This window comes from Corvus kubaryi, unplaced genomic scaffold, assembly GCF_017639235.1.
Source record: "Corvus kubaryi isolate FWS band 111438036 unplaced genomic scaffold, C.kubaryi_AGA036_p1.0 74, whole genome shotgun sequence".
In the NCBI taxonomy this organism is placed as follows: Eukaryota; Metazoa; Chordata; class Aves; order Passeriformes; family Corvidae; genus Corvus; species Corvus kubaryi.
The window spans coordinates 17,051,591-17,073,010 of NW_024582061.1; the positions used below are offsets into that span (position 1 = coordinate 17,051,591).

The 21,420-nt window shown below is 39.8% G+C and overlaps 1 protein-coding gene across 1 annotated transcript in view; it reads left to right on the top strand.

Moving 5' to 3' along the window:
• EP300 (E1A binding protein p300) overlaps positions 1-21,420 on the top strand; it is a 60,759-nt gene that overhangs the window by 29,494 nt on the left and 9,845 nt on the right. The window contains exons 7-26 of the mRNA XM_042050516.1: positions 1,123-1,216; positions 1,542-1,676; positions 2,063-2,180; positions 2,658-2,832; positions 3,228-3,305; positions 4,122-4,231; positions 4,742-4,897; positions 5,957-6,400; positions 6,897-7,085; positions 7,983-8,139; positions 8,684-8,802; positions 10,003-10,242; positions 10,787-10,875; positions 13,299-13,379; positions 15,520-15,576; positions 16,994-17,071; positions 18,110-18,177; positions 19,614-19,764; positions 20,312-20,458; positions 20,848-20,961. Of these exons, the coding sequence (XP_041906450.1) occupies positions 1,123-1,216; positions 1,542-1,676; positions 2,063-2,180; positions 2,658-2,832; positions 3,228-3,305; positions 4,122-4,231; positions 4,742-4,897; positions 5,957-6,400; positions 6,897-7,085; positions 7,983-8,139; positions 8,684-8,802; positions 10,003-10,242; positions 10,787-10,875; positions 13,299-13,379; positions 15,520-15,576; positions 16,994-17,071; positions 18,110-18,177; positions 19,614-19,764; positions 20,312-20,458; positions 20,848-20,961 (2,800 nt within the window). The remainder of the gene's footprint in view (positions 1-1,122; positions 1,217-1,541; positions 1,677-2,062; positions 2,181-2,657; positions 2,833-3,227; positions 3,306-4,121; positions 4,232-4,741; positions 4,898-5,956; positions 6,401-6,896; positions 7,086-7,982; positions 8,140-8,683; positions 8,803-10,002; positions 10,243-10,786; positions 10,876-13,298; positions 13,380-15,519; positions 15,577-16,993; positions 17,072-18,109; positions 18,178-19,613; positions 19,765-20,311; positions 20,459-20,847; positions 20,962-21,420) is intronic.

Consider the following 21,420-nt stretch of genomic DNA (forward strand, 5'->3'; position numbering starts at 1 on the left):
AACAGGTGAGAAGGAATTACCAGGTCATGGCCTACAGGAAAACAGGACTAGTTTAGGAGAAGCAGCGGGATTTGAGGAAGACTGCCATGTGAAAAGATGCAGTCCTAAGTGGCTCAAAAAAAACTGGTGGGTTTTTACAGTTGAAAAAGGGAGAGTTAAGATAAAGTTGGACTGTTGTCTTGCATGCCAGTGTGCTCTCAGATGGCAAAGTGGATTTGGGAAGAAGAAAAGGACTAAGGGAAGAGCGATTTGGAACAGATTTATGAAAAATCTGTTAAATGCTTGGTTGTGATATTAGGGGTATGCGTTAGGCTTCACATACTTAATTTCACTGGGTTTCTCTTGTATGCAGTGTGTAATTTTGCTTGAAATACAGATTCTGTAGGATTCAAATAAATACTTGTGAAACTTGGTAATGGCTTTCATGCTATTTGCAAATTCTCAAAATTATCTGTTTGGAAGCTCCACACAGAAATATGCTGCATTTTTCTTTATTTGAGAGGTGACTGAAGTGTGTGAAGACAGTTTTTATGGTGATTAAGATCTGGTGTGATTCAGAAAATCAGGTTTTGTTATGCAACAAATTAGAGGTGTTTCCTGCAAAGGATTGTCAGATTTTCCCTGTCACAAACATTGGAGTTAGTTGTAGGATCATTAAGTATGGAGTGGGTGAGAGGGGATCTTGTCTGACGTAGGTGGTAGTTGATGTTTTAAGTTTTTGAAGCCTTTGTGAATATATATCCTAAGATTCTGAATGAAAAGAAACCCAACTGCTTCTAAACAAAAAAGCAGAAGTGGTTGGAATCTTTCATTAGAGAGGCACAGGAAAGGACTCTGGAACATAATGTTTGCAGCAAATTGAAATCACTTGTTTGTTGATAAGTTCAGGAAGGTGTGCAGAGGAGTAATGAGGTTGATGCTTCACTTGGAGGTCACCAGTGTTGTGCCTCAGGCTTTTTCTAAGTTTGTAAAAGAAAGAGGGTGAAGAGAGCAACGAGTAATTAAATTCCCTTCACAGAAGTCCAAGTACTCGAAAGTCTAAACCCTTGTTATTGCTGAACAATTACTGACTTTGCATGGTAAATGTGGTCTTTGTTTTTTCTGTATTCTTCTGTTTTCTAGGTGCAAATCCAATGGGAGTGAATGGAGGAGTAGGGGTTCAACCCCCTAATCTGCTGCCTGACTCAATGTTACATTCAACCATGAATTCTCAAAAGTAAGTTGAGTCCTTTGTACCCAATGAATTTGTTTTGATCTCATGGCACTTCTTGCGTAAACAGTGGAGTAAATGCCATTGATGGCTATCTCTCCCTTTGGATTTTGTAGCTTCTGTTGCAGTTTTCCAAATCCTTGGGTAGAACAACATGTACTCTTTCATGGCGTTGTTTGGTGCCTGTGCAGCTATTTCTGCAGTTTGTCCATTGATTAGGGAATGGCTGAACTAGCACTTTGTCCTAACATTATTCTAAAAGAGGCTATGACTGTAAGATGATTAAGCTGGGGCTAGACTTTTGCCCTCAATTCTTGCTCTGTTTTTGAAGCCCCATGATGAGTGAAAGCGCCAATGTTGCCAGTTTGGGAGCCATGCCAACAGCTCAACCACCCAATACTGGAATTCGAAAGCAGTGGCATGAGGACATCACTCAGGATCTCCGAAACCACCTTGTTCATAAATTGTGAGTAGCTAATATCAAAATAATCTCCTGTTAGGTGAGCTGCTGCCCCAGAGGTGTACTGGGGGCAGAGGGGCTGCAGAAGGAAGCCTGACTTGCAAAACTAGAGGGCCAAGGAGAGAATTTTGTCATGATGCATGAGAAGGGAAAACAGAAGCCCAAAAGATGGAGTTGCATCTGCTAGTTTGGGGCTGTTGTCTTGGAAGTTTCCCACTCCATACTCAAGCCATCTACAAAGGACAGTGTTACGTGGAAGCAGTAGCAGTGCTGCAGTCTGTCAGCAGATTTGCTTGCTGCTTTGTGTTCAAACCACTGGAGTTAATGCTGGTCTGGGAACATTCTAATCACTTGCCTGCATTTTTTTTTTTTTTTTTTTTCTCCCCCCTCAGAGTCCAAGCCATATTTCCTACTCCTGACCCTGCAGCATTGAAGGATCGACGGATGGAGAATCTGGTGGCATATGCTCGGAAAGTGGAAGGGGATATGTATGAATCAGCAAACAGCAGGGTGAGAAGCCATCCCCCGTCATCTAGTTCTGTGTATTTCTACCTTGATCCTGTAGTGACTGGGAAGGCAGAGGAATGAAAGCACAGATGGGACTCCCAAATTGCGGAAGCAAGTGTTTAGGGGCTGCTGGATGGGGGCTAGGAACCAGCCAGTTGAAGGCTGCTGCCTGGGTGTGCCAGGAGTTGAGATGTGCTGTGCCTGGGACTTGTCACAGTTCCCTAAAGGCAATGTTGAAGCTCTTCACTGTGATTGTCCCGGAGAAGTGTTGGACACGAGAAGAGAAATACCTGGTGTTTGTCTAATAGTTGAGAGCAGTGCCCTTAGCAGTGCCCCTTTTTCCTCTCCTATCTGCACGACAGTCCCTGCAAAGGGGAAGACCACCCCCCACCCCAAGCCAAAGTGTGAATCACTGGGACCTGTTGCCCTTTCTTAATGTGTGTGTGATCGCCTTTCTTGGCTTTTATTCCTCCCAAACAGGCAGAGTACTATCACTTGCTAGCAGAGAAGATCTACAAGATTCAGAAGGAATTGGAGGAGAAACGAAGAACCAGGCTGCAGAAGCAAAATATGATCCCAAATGCTCCAGGCATGCCACAAGCTCCCATTAATCAAGGGCCCAATATGGGACAGCCACAGCCAGGAATGTCTGCAAGTAAGAACCTTTGGGTTACTGATTACCTGGTACAGGAAATCCTGTACTGTCATTTCAGTAGGCTGGTGATCATCTAGGTGTTCGTGGGTACCTGACTTGTTTGTGAGCTACTGTTCATTGTTGCACCTTGAAAACATGCTTTAAATTTGTCCTCACTTTCTGACAGCTGACTCTAAGTCAGAGGGTATTTCTGTCACTGGGATGTAGTTATATTTTCAATGAAGTTCTTGAGTTTGCCTCACACTTTGAGGACTCTTTAATAATGTTTAGTTACTGTATACATTTACTTTTGTTATACATGGGTTTTAATGTGTAATTCTCACTAAAACGTGTGGTGGATAAGTCTTGGTGGTCTTCTGAATAACACTACCTTATTTCAATGTCTTTTTTCCCAGATGGTCCTCTTCCTGACCCAACCCTGATACGTGCCAATGTGCCAAACCAGATGATGAATCGCATGCAGGCACAGCCAGGTAAATATTTGAAGAAAATTTGCTACTGTGATTTTTTTAAAGGAACCCTGGAATTGGGCAGCTCTTACTGAAGCATCAGAGACCTTGTTTCATGTGCAGTTTTTACATTTGATTAAGAAAATAGCTATCTATATTGTATAATTCTTACATAACTATATAATAAATATATAACACTATCTCTAGTAGCATTTTGTCCTGTGATTTTGAGATGCACATTAGCTGCTTGCTTTGTTAAATAAAGAGTTTGATGCTTTTGCAATTTCTGATCATGTGTGCATGGGGTGGTGGGATCAGCCAACTCAGGTGAGGACATGTTGGTAGCAGAGGGAATGTGGTGAGAATTACTGCTTGGGAAAAAAGGGCAGAACGTTTGTTACACGTTCAATATGTGTTATAGCCAACATGCAAAGTAATTGAAGTTAAGATACAGTTTGAGATTCAATAAGTGAATTTCTGATATGTAATTAAGATAATGCAACTTTCTGTAGAAAGTTGATCTTCAACAGCAGGTGTGACAATCAGTATTTGTCACGTGTTACAGTAGTTCTCAAACTTAATGAGTTGTAATAACAGTGGAAACAGATGTCTTGAAGGGGAAAAAGCTGATCTGTATTCTGAAAGAGTAGATAGCTTGAACACTATATTTAAAATTACTCTACATAACTACTTAATAGAAGGCAATATTGAAATGATTGAAAGCTGGTTGCTAGAAAGCAAAATTAGAAAGAAACAGCATTTCTTCTCCAAATGTTGAATGGTGCCTAAAGGAGATTTCAGGCCTTCGTTTACAAGTGGTTTTTTGGCACAAACTCACAGGAATGAATCAATTTGGCCAGATGAACATGCAGCTGTCACCGATGGGACCCCGACAAACCCCTCCTCTTCAGCACCCTGGACAGCTAAGTCAGGCTGGGGCCATGAACCAGGTCAGTGTGCCTTCCTGCCAGGGTTGAGTTCACAGGTTTGCTTCTCTTGACTGTGGTTTCCTTAAAAACAGTAAATAAAAGATGCTTAAAAATAAATCAAGCATCAATTCTTCATTCTCTTGGCCCTTTGGTTTCTGTCTTTTGCATCTCCTCTAAGTTCTGTCCAATATATAGTAAATCTTTACATCTTTGTGGTAAGAATTGCCTAAAAATTAAGTTGAAGTGGCTTTTTGTTGCATCCTTAAAACAAGGAACCAAAATAAATCTTAAGTCGTGGTCCCAATCTGATAGCAATATCCTTTTACTTAGCTTTTAAGAGAAATCATCATGCATTCTGTCTTTTGAGAGGAGCTATAAGCAGGCTTTTCATGTTGTATCCTACAGATAAGTGGCAAGCATCAATTTCTACAACACGATAAAAGTTTTTGGTGGTTTTTTGTTTTTTTTTTTGTAAAATGTTATGAAGGTGTATGCATATTGTGTGAAATGAGTTCCTTTCTTTTCCAACAGATGGGATTTCCTTCACGTATGCAGCAACCAGGAGTTGGCCAGCCTTCTGGTCAGAATCAATTTCTACAACAGACTCAGTTCCCTGCTTCTTCCCCGGGAATGAACACAGCGAGCATGCCTATGACTCAGCCTGGCAATCAGACACCAGTATCTCAAGTAAGTTTCTGATTTCTTGAAGTGCTGTTAGTGAGCTTTGTCATATACTGATTATGTTTGTTCAGTTTGTAGTAATGGAGAAAAACTTGTTTCCTCAAGAGACTGTTGGAATTATAGTCAACCAAATTAATTTATTGAGACTTTTCATTTTCATGATCTGGCACTGGGAATGGCAAGGGTGAAATATTGTTGACTTGTTCTCAGGCTTAATTTTAAGTGTTAGAGAGGAATTGGTTTTGGTTTGTTTTTATGGAGCAAAGAAGAAATTGTGACTCAGTGTGCAGTAGTTAAGATTCTCTTGCTGAACAGCGAAGCAGCAGAGCCTGACAAACTAAGATGTGGTACAATAAGTCATAAAAAAGCATGTCTATCCAGGCCTGTGTGTTGCTGGCTTTGGGGGATTAGGAGGGTTATCACTACTGAAGATCTGAACTTACAGTCTAGCAGTTTCCTTTCTGTCCTCTCCCTCTCCCTTTTCAGCAAGAACCTTTCAGGCCAGGAAGAAGTAGGGAACGTCAGTTTGCTTCTCACTGATGCTTCTTCCTAGTTTGCAGGCAAGATTATTGTGGAGTTACAGTTTTTTTTCTTGACCAATACAATTTTTTTTGTAATTTTATAATGGTAGAGTTACAGCTGTACTTATTTGTGATGATAAATTCAGTTTCTAGTCTTGGGGGTGGAGACATGGGCACGCCAAGTGTATTTGAATGCAGTTTTTCACTGTGTGGTGCATTGTCCCGTATTCAGGATGTACAAATCTGCAGTTTTAGAAAGAAATGCTTTGCGAACCATGAGTGTAGGTGTGCCATTTTTAAAATATAACAAGTATAAGTTATTCTATTAAAACTTCTCTAAGAGAGATTAATAAATTATAAAACAGCCTTATGTTTGTGTAGAACAAAATAAGTAGACCATTTCTGCTTTTGAAAGAGTTTTTAAAAGTAAACAAATGGTTGTCACATTTTTTTAAAGTACGCTGTGGAAAAGCAAACATTTGACAGTAATTTCTCCTGCGTTTCTATTTCAAGTCATTGCAAATGTGTACCTGTTTTCCCACAGGCACAAATGACCAGCGCTTCCTGTCCTGTGAACTCTCCTGCAATGGCTCCAGGTTCTCAAGGGAGCCATATTCACTGCCCACCTCTTCCACAGCCTCCCATGCACCGAAATTCTCCTTCTCCGGTACCTAGCCGAACCCCAACACCTCACCACACGCCCCCAGGCTTGGGATCACAGCAACAGCAGGCGGCAGCAGCGGCTGCCACCACTGCCCCCACACCTGCTCCTCAGGCAATGCCACCTGGACCACAGTCCCAAACTATGCACCCCCCTCAAAGGCAGACTCCAACACCTCCGCAGGCACAGCTGCCTCCACAAGTCCAGCCTCCAGTTCCAGTTACCCCTTCTGCAGAGCAACAGCAGCAGCCCTTGTCACAGCAGAGCACGACTGCATCTGTTCCCACACCAACAGCACCACTGCAACCTCAGCACCCCACAACACCTGTAAGGAAATACTTTTAATTGTGCTTTCCCTGCAAATGTTTGTGTGTAAGGTTTAATTTTCAGTTGTGTGCTCCTGGCATGTTTAATATTAAAATAGGGCGGGTTTTTTGTATTTGGGGAGTAACCTTTTTTCATCAGGACAAGTCTGTAGATCATCTGTTGTTTCCAGAGGGGAAGCATTTTCAGAATTCTAGTGCATGTTTTGAAATTCACTATGAAACATAGATGAGACTTTTGGTTATGTCTACATAAGCATAGTGCTTGTATACAATAGGAAAACAATGCCATTTTCTATATACCAGGCCTTCCAGTGCATGCTTCTGATGCATGTTTTCCGATAGTTGAGGTTGTGGGACATTTTATTCTTCAGGGAAGGCAAATAGAAGGAGTAGAGTGCTTTTAAACTTGGTGGAAATGTAGTATAGGTAAAACATAGATTAGAGAAAGAAAAATAGGTTCATTAAAAGCCTGCTTGTAATGTGTTTTGTTTCCTCAGCTTTCACAGCCAGCTGTGAGCATTGATGGGCAGGTATCCAACCCCCCATCCACCAGCAGCACAGAGGTGAACTCTCAGCAGACTGTTCCAGAGCAGCAGCAGCCACCCTTGCAGGAAGTGAAAATGGAGATTAAAACAGATGAAGGGGAACCGGAACAAACAGAGATGCAAATGGAGGAGAAACCTGAGGTGAGATTGTTGACCAGATATTGGGTAGAATACATTCATCTAGTACTGCTGGATGCTGTCCTTCCTTCCAGAATTCAGTGAGAGCTCTAGGTGCTACCTGCTGCTGCTGCAGTTTTGATTGTTGTCTTTTGCCTTATTCCTAAAGAAGTGTTTTCTGGTGAAATTGTGGTAGAAGTCAGTGGCTACAAGAAGGACCATTAGAATGTGGTTGCTATGAAGCTTTGCTTTGGTAAATACCAATGTGAGAATGCATTCAGGTCAGTCCTATAGCTGTTAAAATAGCAGATACTAGCTAGGATGAGAGGAAACGGCTTCAGGTTGTGCCAGGGGAGGTTTAGATTGGATATTAGGAAAAATTTCTTCACTGAAAGGGTTATCAAGCATTGGAACAGGCTGCCCAGGGAAATGGTTGAGTCACCATTCATGGAGGTATTTAGATGATGTGTAGATGTGGCACTTTAGGGTATGGCATAGCAATGGACTGGGCAGTGCCATGTTAATATTGGACTTAATCTTAAAGGTTTTTTCTAACCTAAATGATTCTATATGTACATGGTGGGCTGCTTTACTGGGCTTTGACAACTTGTCACTGAGGACAGCTAGAAGTGTGGCTGCCAGTCACATCCTCCTGGTGTATGAGAGGCTGTTAGAACTGCCTGAAGAGCTGGAGAGGTACCCATGTGTCTACTTGCAGCTCAGAACTTGTTAGCAGCTCATTGCTACTACTGCAGTGTTTAAAGATGCATTCTAACACATTTGCTCAAGTTTTAGGCGAGTTTTGCTTACAAAGGAGATAGAAGAGTGGGTGGGCAGCATGACAGATAGGTTTAAAGGACAGAAATGTGCATGGGTGGCCTCCCAGAAGATTTAAGTGACAGGCTCCAAACTACTTTCTAGGTGAAAGTAGAACCAGTCGTGGAGGAATGTAAACCAGACCCAATGGAGCAAGAAGAGAAGAAACCTGAAATGAAGACTGAAGTACCAGAGGGTGAAGAAAGACCAACTACTCCAGCAACTCAGTCTTCTCCAGCAGCTGGGCAGTCTAAGAAAAAAAGTAAGCAGAAACACTGTTTTTTACTTAAATTCACTGCATCTCCCTAGAGAAATCTCTGCAGGAGAAAAAAACCTGGGCTTTCCTTTTTGGTACTTAGTGGATTATGTGGTACTTACAGGGATTGTTCTTTGTGGCTTTTGGACAAAAATATTAACTAAGACATGTGCTTATAATTGGCTTTGGGCAAGTTCTTTAAGCCTTTACAGTTAGACACTAAGCCATAGTAAAATTGTCAATACAATGGAGATTTGAAATACTCAGTTACAGATTCTCTAGACTATTTTTTTTTCATGGGGCCTCCGAGAGGGGATGTATCTGCAATGTGAGCAATCTCTACTCATCAATGTCTTCTCATGAGCGCCTTTTCTTCAGGTGATCATTTTAATATCCTCCTCTCAACTCAGTGTTGCAGAGGATAAACAAGCCATGCTAAGTACCTTAAACCCATCGTCTGTAGCCTTTTTCCACAGACATCACATTTTCTAGCAGGTTTCTTCCTTCCAGCTGTTTCTGCTATCTTTCTAATGTTGATTGTTTTCCAAAGTTTTCAAGCCAGAGGAGTTGCGGCAGGCACTTATGCCAACACTGGAGGCACTTTACCGTCAGGATCCGGAGTCTCTTCCATTTCGACAGCCTGTGGATCCCCAACTACTAGGAATTCCTGTGAGTGTCTTAGTAAGATAGTTTCCTGGTTTTAATTCAAAGCTACTGTATTTTGACATACCTGTTTGAGAACAGCTTACATCTGTTTTGTTAACATCTTTATATTGATGCATTTGGGGAGGTTTAGCTTAGGCAGTGGAACATACAAGGTCTAACTTAGGAAAGTTTGTTTGGTTCTGTTTTCCTTTTAATAAATACGCAGATATAGCATGCACTGGAATGATTTACCAACAGAACCCCAGTGCTGTATGGGCTTTTTATTGTTGTTGCTTCATATTATGATGTTTTTATTGCTGAATTTCATAGGTGTGTCTCATCATGTATAAATCTTGTCTGAAGATGTGGGAAATTAAGCAGATCAAACCCACTTAAAAATATCCATTAATGGTTATCTGTAATAGGAAAGGAAGAGACTATTTAAGTTGGAGGTTTGTTAAGGTTAAATTTTCTGCTGGTTTTAGAACTGTCTTGAGAAGACAGTTATCATTCAGGGATCTGTGTTTCTAAACTCTCTGAATTGACCACACAAGATAGATGTAGAAGTCCATTTTAGGTGCTTCAGACAATGTTTTTTGCCTGAAAGAGTTTTTGTTTGGTATTGGTGTGGGGGTTTTTTTAAGGCAAATGCTGCAAAATTTCAAGGCCTGCTGTCTTACAAGCATTTATACACTTGCTAATATTTTTAACAAGCTTTCAATTGACTGTCATTCGGCAGACTTTTGTAGAAGTTTCACCATAATTGATGGTGGATTGGGAAAGGGCATTCTTTAGAGGAGACAGGATAAGTTTTATCATAGAATAAAGGTGTTTATTTCTGTTAGGTTTTCTGGGCTACCAAAAACAGTTGCTTTACATTAATGCTCTTGTGTATTTCTTTGGATCACAATGGCTGCAAAAACATTGGCATTTTCTACTATTTGTAATACTTGTTTTGCTGATTAAAATTAGAGTGACTTGATTTCATTAGTTGTGAATGAGCAACAGCACCTGAGAAATAAAGGAATAAGGAAAAGAAAGCACTGGGGAATTACATTATATTACTTAGAGATTGCATTCTGTGTGTCACAAGCAGTTTGACTATCAAGTCAGGGAGGAACCTGTTTTTCTTGATTAGAAGAATTTATACGCTGAGAATGCACATGCTGTCATGTCACAACATAGTTCTCTAATAGGGTTTTAATGTGCTGTGTATTCTTGCAGGATTATTTTGACATAGTGAAGAACCCCATGGATCTTTCTACTATCAAGAGAAAGCTGGACACAGGACAGTATCAGGAACCATGGCAATACGTAGATGACATCTGGCTCATGTTCAATAATGCCTGGTTGTATAACCGCAAAACATCCCGGGTATACAAGTACTGTTCCAAACTGGCAGAGGTGTTTGAGCAAGAAATTGACCCAGTTATGCAGAGCCTTGGTTACTGCTGTGGAAGAAAGGTAAGAAAGTAAATATCTTTAGTCTGATGCTTGCTTCCTTGAATTGAAGGGGAAAAATAATAGTAGTTGCAGTTGTTATCAGTTATGGTATGTCAAAAATTTCCCAGGGTTTAGCAATCCTGAGTAATCTGAATTTGAGTATTTTGTGGATCTTCTATCTAGTCCTTAAATAATCTATTTGTATATAAGCCCTTGCAGGATAAAAAGTCAGCAACAGAAGGCTTATTTGATTAGGGCAAACTTTTGCTATTGCAAATTAAACAGGTGTGTTTTTATTACTGCAGAAGTTCTGTATTTCACTGTATATTGAAACTGTGTTTCCCTTGTCTTGTTTTGATGTGCTTTCTGTCTTTGGAGAAGAGTTAACTTGAGAATAACAGCCCACTTAATGTCTTTTGTGACTAGCACTTCATACACTTTGCTGTACAGAGAGATCTGTGCACAGAGTAAGGTGGAAGTGTTCACTGTCTGGGTCACACTTGCTTCCCACGGAGAGCAAGTGAAAATGTGTGTGAGTACTAAGTCGACCCATTCCTCTTTGCAGTTGGAGTTCTCGCCACAGACTTTGTGTTGCTATGGCAAACAGCTATGCACGATCCCTCGAGATGCCACTTACTACAGTTACCAGAACAGGTAAGGAAAACTCAATTGTTGCAGTTTTGTGCATGCTGCAATCAATCTGTTATAGGCATGCATGTATTTACATAGACACCCTCTTTATATGTGTACACCTTTGTTTTAAGATAAAATTTTTTGCTGGAACTGCTCTTGAATAGTTTGCCTTGTGTGTTAATAAAGATTTCTTTGAGCAAAAGTTCACTGCAGCCTTTGCTCTTCCTCTTTTGTTCGCAGAAATGTTACGTTTTCCTACATTTTGATCCTGCATTTTGATGCCTGCAAATCATATATACAAGTCTGTTGCTTTGTTTCCTACTGTGTAGCAGTGTTTTTCATGCAGAACACTGAGTAGACCGTGCAGAAAGTGTATTAATGCTCGTAATACATATTATTTTTGGCAAGTCTTTGTTTTTCTCGTGATGTTAACACCAAAGAACAAACTTACTTCTGTATTGCACATCTTAATTGGAAGATCTGTGTATTCAGATCTTCAGCAGATTGATGCTTGCTTTTTCTCACAAAGTTTCCTAAAGGGAATTGTCTTGGCAGTAGCTATCAGTAGCTCTGTAAAATGCTGTCACTTCTACAGCTCTTTGGAGCATCTTTTTTACTTGGGGTTTATTAAAGGATTTAAATTTACTTGACTTCTGAAAGGAGGTTTCTTGCTAGTCATCTCTGCCAGCTGGGGAAGTGTGGCAGGAAGAAGCAGGCAAACACATGCTTTAACACTGCCATATTCCCTTGCCTGTCACCAGAATGTACCTGCTAGAGCAGAGGACTGGTTATCTCCAAGATCCATACAATTATTTAGTTCCTGCTCTCCATTCATTCCAATACCTCAAACAAACAAAACAACCTGCCCCAAAACAAACCACAATAACAAAAACGTGGAGGATTTTACCCTAAAGCCAAGATTTTCCAAGAATTGTAGTTTCCTTAAGCACCTGGTCAGATGAAAGCAGTGAAAGATTATACAAGTTATATCTTAACCTTTTAAGGCTTCATAAAGGGTTATAGCAGCAAATGGTGTTTTTTAAGCTTTTCCTATTTCTTTAGTCCTATAGAGTATCCCACAATAGCTATTGTAGTTTTAGACTTGTATGTAGCGTAGAGCTTGTCTTGTCATGTCAGTATCTTCTGCTTATGTTTGTCTGTGGGCAAGTACTAGATGAACCAAAAGACTATTGCTCAGAAATCTGACATTTGACGCATTTTCAAATGTTAGAAGGGAATCTTTGCATTGTAACAGGTGCCTACGTGTGACTTGTAAATTACATCATATATATAGATGCATATATCTATAGACGGAAATGTATAATTCCAGAAGTACTGTTCTCTGCATTATCTCAGATTAAAACTGGGAAAGAAGGTTGAGACCTGTCTTTTTAGCCTAACAGTTGCTAATAACACAGATTTGTGTGGCTTTGTAAAGAACTTGTTTGAATGTTTTATTTCTATTTTTAGCTGTCTTGTGCACTCAATTAGCATGCCTTATAATGGAGAAGCCACAGTTTTAGAACATTTTTGAAGGCTAGGGTACAATCTTGAATTCATCTCTATTTTATTGAAGTACAAATGAAATCTTCCTCTGTAATGCTGTAGTGATGGCTGGACTGTTCTATGTGCAGACTATGATATGGAATCATATCCACGTAGACCATTATGTGTCTAGTTAATGTTAGTTAACAGAGTTTGACAGTTCTATTAGTCTGTAAGACTTTTGAGGACAGATGTTATTGTTCCTAAAGTTTCTGGTATTTAGCTTTCCCTTTCTACTGGGAGAGAATTCTGTGACCTTTCAGCATTTATACATTTAAGATGGAAGACTACCTCTCTTCCATTGATCTCCTGCAGATCCTCCTCCCAGCAGAACTGCTGTGCTGATGTACAAGTCAGAGTAGCAGTTCCTCCTTCCTCCTGCTCTTTCCCTGTCTCATTTTAATTCTTTGCTGTATGTGGCATGGATTATTAAAATGAAGAGGGTATGGGTATGCTAAAATGGAATACTCTTGTTTAATTTGTTTTTATCGTTTGCTGCTTGTGAACCCATTTGAGAGATTTAATGCTAATCTGTGCTTTGCCTTGGCTTTCTGCTTTGTGTTGTCTTGTCTTGCTTCTATGTTTTTGTTTTTGTCCTGCAAACCGCCATTTCTTTGTTCGTGTGTGTGTTATTTTTTTAATTTCTCCTTCATGCTTGTCATTGTCTGCACTTGGCTTTGATTGCGCAAAAAAAAAAAATCCAAACCAAAATACCAAACCAACCAAACACAATGTGGGGCCCATAAATCTGCATCATTGAATATCCTTGTCGCCGTTGATGACCTGCTCTCTGCTCCTGTCCCTTCCTTGGCCTGCTGTGATTGGTGGCTCCGTTGCTTGACTTGGGCTGTGTTGTGTGGACGGAGCAGTTCACCCAAATATGGCCTTCTTGCTGACAGGTATCATTTCTGTGAGAAGTGCTTCAACGAAATCCAAGGGGAGAGCGTTTCTCTGGGAGATGACCCATCACAACCTCAAACGTGAGTTATTTGTGTTTGCTTGGGCTGTGCTTTCGTAAGCTGTATCATGGCCTCCAGTGCTTTCTGTAGGGAAGGAGTTCAGCTGTAGGTTTTTAGGCTAGTAGAAGGTAGATGATACATCCTTCATAAAAGCCTGGACTTGTGCTTGTCTTGAAAACCCGGACTGACTGAACTAGTCAAAAATAAGCACTTAGTGCTTAAAATTGCAACTCTGCCAATAGAAGGGAAAGAAGAAAATGGCTTTTTCCTTGAAAAAAAGTGAAAGTATTCTACTGCAGAAAAATAACCATGCCTGCAGGCAAGTATGTGACAGACATAGCTTGAAATGTCAAATGTACCGTTTTCTTTATACACTAGCTATGCTATTAAACTTGTATTCAACATCAGGTGGTTTTTCATCCAAATCAGAAGCAGGCAACCTCCTTTTGCCATACAAATACTTCACTGCTGGAATGCCATCTGCCTATGAGAAATGCTGTGCAGTTGTTGAGGAGAACACAGTAAAAGGCTGTGCATGTTGCCATGTTGCTGGCAAACTGTTGGGGCAGTCTCTCATTTTGCTGTATCCTCCTCGTACCTCCCCCCCAAAAAAATTTTGAAACTGAATTTTGGGAGACTAAGGAATCTGTTGAGGGACAAATGAGTGCCAGGCAGTTACTCTTTGAGCTGTTCAAGAAATCCCTTTGGGGGAAGGCAGTGGAACAACCCTGCAGGTAGAACAAAATGAGGAATTCAGGAAAGTTTGAAGCCAGGGGGAGAGTTGTTCAAGTTGGTAATTGGACAAATTGAGTTAACTTTCATTTGGAACCAGATCCTGGATGCACTAATGGATACATATAGAACAGTACTGGAAGTATCTGTTTGGGCTTGGGATGATGTAAGTGTACTGAAAGAGGGTAGATTGAGATTAGATACAAGGAAGAAATTCTTCATTATGAGGGTGGTGAGGCACTGGAACAGATGGCACCAGGAAGTTGTGGATGCCCCATCACTGGAAGTGTTTAAGGACAGGTTGGATGGAACTCTGAGCGACCTGGTCTAGTGGAAGGTGTCCCTGACAATGGCAGGGAGTGATGATCTCTTAAGGTCCCTGCCAGCCAAAACCATCCTAGGTTTCTGTGATCTGCCTTTCTGGAAGGAAAAAGGAAGAAATAATGTTGTGTGCTGGTCAGTACAATGGGCCATGTCCCTGTGGGTAGGTGGATTGCTATTCTAGTAGAAGTAAAGATCCAAAGTTTAATCCATATAGTCATAGAGTACGTCATAGGAATATACATGGTGGGTCCTGTTTAAGTTCCATGCACCATATTATAAGAATAGTTTGAGGTAATTGAGGTATTTAACTTCATCATTTGTTTTATAAGGAGCTTCAAGTATTCTGCAGGTGGCACTATTCAGAATAAACACTGAAATAAAAGGAGATAGTAAGGTTAATTCATCTCATGCAAATTGGAGTGAGTCTGTGTCTGCTTCTCAGAGAGGGACATACTGATCTTCTCATGTTATGCAGAACATTCTTTGGGGTAAATTCTCACAGATTTGAGTATTCTTGTATGTTCTGAACCAGCTCGTTTAAAATATACTTGTGACCTCACTGTCAAAAAGATGGGATTTTAGGCCTTGAAAATGATGTAGGGAAGGTAAAGATAATGTGTTGTGGTGGCTGGGTTGGGGTTGCAGGGTTTGGAAGCTGAAATTTATCCTTTGAAGTCGATGTAGGAGGAGGGATAGGGGAATCTGAAAAAAGAGAACCTACCTTTCTCAGTAATCAAAGATAACTGGAATTCTCTGCCTGCAGAATATGAGGCATATCAAGTCGTCTTTTCACTGTTAAATACTGATTAGACCTATCCAAAACTTGAATTGTCAGCAAGCTTTAATATTTTTCCTGTAGTAAAACTGAATAAGGGAACAATGTTGCTCTCTACAAGAGAAAAACAATGTTTTTCACAGACAAAGTGGAGTGGTGTATACTTCAGTTGCCTGTCACTGTGTAAATATAATTACTTTCTTTGTAGTGCCAGTGAGTGTTTAAAAAATCTGCTTGTAAGTTTTGTCTTGTTTTGTGGATAGGTGTGGTATGGCATGAATGTTTGTTGTCTTGTGTTAAAACTGAGTTTTATTGCCTGTTTCTCCATAGCACGATAAACAAAGAACAATTTTCAAAAAGGAAAAATGATACACTGGATCCTGAACTGTAAGTATTGCTGTCACTCTTTGAATGATCCTCATTCTATTATAATTACTTTGTAAGATGTGTTATTCATCCACCATGGGTTTTGTCTTTGTTTTCCAATTTCATGGAACTCTGTTAGTATGTAGAGGCTGCTCAGTAGTCAGCAGATCTGGCATTCTGTGCTGAGAACCCAAACCACCATGGCTGTGCTTGAGAAATATGTAAAACTGGATGTATGGGCTGAAATCACTCCATTTTGTTGTCTTGCATGTGGATTCAACAGAAGGATGAATGCAGATAGCTCTGCTTTGAAACTTTGGTGTGGCAAATGCTAAGTCTCAGAACTGATTGGAGTCATTTGGCAATAGCTCTTACTGCTGTTGGCTTTTCTAGTTGCTGTATTTTACAGGCAGCTGTAATAGAAGGAAAAGTTGTTATATTTTGAATCAGCCAGTTCTTCTGTACTTCTCTGAAAGCAGAACTGTAGTCATTCAGTAACATTAAAATGATGGTGACTCAGCTGCCTTTTTTGATATTTTTGAAACTGCTTTACATGGTCCTGTATCACACACTTGTGCTGCTACTCTGCAAACATTATCTTCATTCTCAAATGAATGAGCAAAAAGGGTGTTTTTTATTCCCACACCATCCTTCTAAAGGCACAAGGGTCAGCCAGTTCTTCTGTTTTACAAGGGCTGTGGGAAGGGGAGAACAGTAGCTTGATTCATAATTTTTCTTTCCCTTTGTTAAAATGAAGATAGGATATAAGCCTAACTTACAGTCTGATACCACATGCTCTACACAGATTACAACTACTCATTCAAAGTCTCAAACTTTTAGACAGGCATGTTCAAAAGGAGTCAGATTGTCCCAATATCTGAAGCAACCTTAGGTATTTTGGAGAATTATATTCACCAACATCTGGGAACTAGACCATATGACTTATCTCAGTTGTCCTTAAATCTCTGCTAATCCTCTGAAAGTGACTTAGATACTCGCTTCTGTGTTCTTCCTTCCCACCTTTCTGTAGCATATTTGCAATGTACCCCAGGGTTCAAGCATAGTGGGGTAACTAACAGCCAAGTATTTCACCTGGTTCTTCCTTTCTAGCATGCGAATCCATTTTCCTCTACTCTTTATGGCAACAAGCAGTTTACAGATTTTATCCTTAAAAGGGCTTCACTTGAAAAAAATGAGTGGATGGTGATAAGACAAACAAATGGTAATAATAATGTGTCCCTGCATAGTCTGCCTGACTTGAGCTGGCAGGTTCTTAATTTTTTCTGAAGGCTGTTCTCAGCATAGATGTGCCCTCTATGTTAAATAGACTCAAAAGCCTAAATGCTAGAAGTGCTCTAATAAAATCTTACAAAATATACAAACAAGTAATGATACTACTAACCTTTGCTTCCTTTTGCCTTTTTTCTGCCTTCTACAGATTTGTTGAATGTATAGAGTGTGGAAGAAAAATGCACCAGATTTGTGTTCTTCATAATGAGATAATCTGGCCTTCTGGGTGAGGAATTTCTCCTTATTAAGTAGATAGCATATTTGCTATGTGGTAGAGCTCATGCATAAAATTCCTTATATTGGTTATATTTAAAAGACTGTTTAATGGAAGAAGTTACATTCCCTGAAAATTTTACACAATCTAACATCAAATTTAGACAGTATATCTTACAGTGTTGTGTGGGAAGTTTTCTAATCTTTAATGTTTCCAGTGCTTTGTGTGGAAGAGAGCATTTCAGCATTTTATGTTTAGAGATGCTAGCCCTTCATGAAAAGACATTTTTAGTTCTGGTAACAGTTTCAGACTGACCTGTTTTCTGTACAAATCATACTGCTTTGTCATCTTCAAAAAATTTTGTAACAACTGAAGGGTTTAACAGGTAAATGAACTTTTTTGACCTCAGCAATCAGATTAAATTTCAAAACCAATATAGTTTTCTTTAGATACTTGACGGTTCTTGATCAAAATACTGGGTTTTCTTCTGATTGATTTAAAAACTTTTAAAAGGATGATAAATTGTATGTTGGTAAAGTTTTATAAGAGCTTAAATGTCTCATTTATTGTCAAAAAAGCTGTGAGTTCTAGCATTCTGTTGTCCTATCCACATTGCTGCAGAAGAGGGTGGATGTCCTGTAACTGGGGAAGAATCACAGAATCATTTCAATCTACAGTGTATTTGGGCATTTAAAAAAAAAATCAGCCTTTTGCTTGGTGTTGCAGTGTCTTATCTTCATCAGAGACAGCAGTTTGAGCCTATTTGCTCCAAGAACACTTTGAGCTGATATTGTCAGACCTGCCACTGGAGACTTTCCTGGGCTTTCGGGTGGTGATGTGGGTGACTGATAGAAGATGCAGCACCTGGAGCTTAGATCCTCCTCTGCAGCTTTGAAACAGTTGGGCTGTTCTTTGTGCTTTTATTTCAAATTTCAGTTAAGGTATTTTCCAGATAAGATCTGGTGAAAGATTTTGCTTCTAATGGTAAGATGCTAGAGAACTTGATGGTCTGACTTGGGATGACTTCGTGTTCTCTCTTGTTTGCTTCAGCTTTGTCTGTGATGGCTGCCTAAAGAAAACGGGACGAACCAGGAAAGAGAACAAATTCTCTGCTAAAAGTAAGAGTCTGACACTTGTACAAGCAAATTTAAATAATATGTTAAGAATGGGGAAGAAGTGGCTTTTATGCTTGTGTTGCATTTAGGTTTTTTGGAGGTGAAGGAGGATACTTTTGGTCAGTTTTGACCGTCAGGTCTGTGGTGTTCAGAATGTTTGCATTCACAGGTGGTGGTGTTAGCTAATAGTCTGTTTTAGAGGGCTAACATACTGTTTTAGAGCACTTCTACTGCAAGGTACGTGTCCTTTTATCTCAATTGCAGTATCGATAGCATTGGGAAATAGTTGATGTGTGACTGCAGTCTGACTTAAATTTTTGATAACATGTTCAGGTCACTGTGACTATTGCTGCTCTTAAAAGCTTTGATGGAGATAAAGGTTATATCACCTGGTGACAGAACTCTAGAGACATTTCTTCTTGATCAAGGCAGCTGATTTGAAGGCAGCGTAGGAGGAAATTTGTGTAGTCATTGTCCATCTGTTCTGTAGACGAAATAAGTCTTTCAGAAACTTCTTAGAATGGTGTACTTCTTAGAAATAATGAGGATTTATGTTTCTACTGAAATTTTTAAAATTCCGGCCAACCAATAGCATCAAAATTCAGCAAACTATTCAATGAATGGCTTCAGCATCTGAGTCTTTTCAAAATCTCCAGAATCAAAACTCCCTAGAGTCGCTAAGAACACAGGAAGAATACAAGGGTTCTTTTACCATTTCTATCGGTTTTTGTTTCTAGCAACCTGAAAGCATAGTTAACGTAGTAGAGCAGTGCTTAACCAAAAGATGTCAAATTGGAAAAATGAAAAGCTGGTGGATGTGTAACTCTACCAGAAGTAATGGCCAGTGTTGAGGCAGGCCCTGTTACATCAGAAGTTCTACTTTCCCTTTCAGCTTGAGGTTTTTGTCAGCTAATGTACTTCTTTTGTATGAAGATTGTTTGAACATGAGAAGCTTGTAAACTAAGTATGTTAGTTACAGATACAGTTGTATTTAGTTTTCCTTCCACTGTTGAAATACATTCTTTTTGTGAGTGGAAATACTAACTTGGCTAATATGGCTTTATAGACAGAATATACTTCCAGATGCAATGTCTGCTCGTGAAGATGTGTCTGAAAGCAGTGTTTTGTAATCCAGCTGAAGTAATTAATAACATCTATTCAGAAGAAACCTTAATTGTGGTTGACTTTTAAGACAAGATAGAAATTGGGTTGAAATACTGATTCTTTATTCATTTAAATAATGTATAAGCCATAAATGTGCCTGCAGGGGAAAGGCAGCTCACCCTAGCTAGAAGTGTTAGGGTTTAAAGATAAAGCTTTAATTTATGCTAACATACTGCATGTGTTAAGAGTCATTTTTCATCTAACATCTGAGTAGAGAAATCACATATGAACAGTTCAGTTTTGTATATGTTTAGAGCTGTATTTTCCTCCTGCAGGGTTACCAGCTACAAGACTTGGTACCTTCCTGGAGAATAGAGTCAATGATTTCCTAAGACGACAGAATCACCCTGAGGCGGGAGAGGTCACAGTTAGGGTGGTACACGCATCTGACAAAACTGTCGAAGTAAAACCAGGAATGAAAGCAAGGTATGTTCATTTCTAATTTTGCTTTCTTTTGGGGGAGATGGGAGCTGTTTGTACTTACATGATACACTTTGATTAAATAGAATAATTTAGGTTGGAAAGTGGCTCTGAACTTGAGTCCAGCTGTTACACTGCTAAGGCTACTGCTAAACCATATCTCCAAGTGCCACATCTACACATCTTCTAAATACCTCCAGGGATGGTGACTCAAACGCTTCCCTGGGCAGCCTGTTTCAATACTTGACAGTACTTTTTGTGCAGAAATTTTTTTCTAATATCCAGTCACAAAAGACTGTTGTATTCAAGACCTCATCACCAGCCAGTTCTTGACAAACAGGGGTTCCCGCAGGTTAATAATTTTTTGTGATGAGTGTCTTTTTCACAGTAAAAAGTGGCTGTCTTATATTTGAGTAGTCTATAAATATTTACCTTTCAAATTGCACTAAAATTACACTTACAGTAGCCCTCATCTTTGTTGGCTTCACCTGGTAACATGCAGTCTCTGATATGAGCATATATTTGATATTCCCCTTCACCCTCTGGTCTGCAGGTTTGTAGACAGTGGAGAGATGGCAGAGTCTTTCCCTTACCGAACAAAAGCGCTTTTTGCCTTTGAGGAGATTGATGGTGTAGACTTGTGCTTCTTTGGGATGCATGTGCAGGAGTATGGCTCAGACTGCCCTCCACCCAATCAAAGGTGAGGAACTCCATGAAAGTCTATTGTATTTTGGCACTCTCTTGTTTGGATGAACCTCCTGTAGTTCTGTATAGAGCTTCTCTGTTGCTTATGTGAGACCCTTAGTGCTGTTAGGTTCTAGAAACAAAGCAGCTTCTGTAATGTTAAAGTTGCTTCTTACTGGGGATGCTGGCTGGCAGACAGTGTTGCCTTAAGGATCTCTTATCTGTGTTCTCAAGGAAGGGGTTGGATAGTTTTAGGGAGATGAGGCTAGGATATCAAAAGAAGGCCAAGTTTCTAGAGGTAGGATCAGAGACTTTGCAGATTGCTGGTGTAATGGATGCTTCAGATATATAAAATAACATGAATAAACTTAAAGTCTCTGCTCTTTTTCACACTTTTTTTTTTAGGCGAGTGTATATATCTTACCTTGACAGTGTTCATTTCTTCCGCCCTAAATGCTTGAGGACTGCTGTCTATCATGAAATACTAATTGGATATCTAGAATATGTTAAGAAACTAGGGTAAGTATCTTACAACATTTTCTTCTGTGCTGCATTGTGCTGAGTAGTTCTTGTTGCAAATTAAATTACTACATCCTATAGTACAGAATATGGTGCCTAAGTATCCACCTGTGATAGAGTAATTTGACAACAACTGTGTACAGTTGAAAAGAAGAAAAAAAGGGATTGCAGGCTTTTCAGGGGAGGCCTCTGCTTCAGACATTTTTAGGTTTCCAGACTTATGTGAAACTTCCTTAAGTCTTAGTAGAAAAAGTGAGCCTGTTCTCTAGCCCATAAAATGTGTAGTGCCATGGTTTTAATTAGGTCATTCCTTTGGGCTAGCAAGTAAGTTCTTGCCCTTGTTTATAAGGAGAAAGGTAAGTGTATTTTGTCTGTACTGATTAGCTCTGTAACAGTTGTATAAGGCCACTAAGAAATCTTGAGTAGCTGAAATTGTGAGAAACCAAAGAGTTAGGAAAG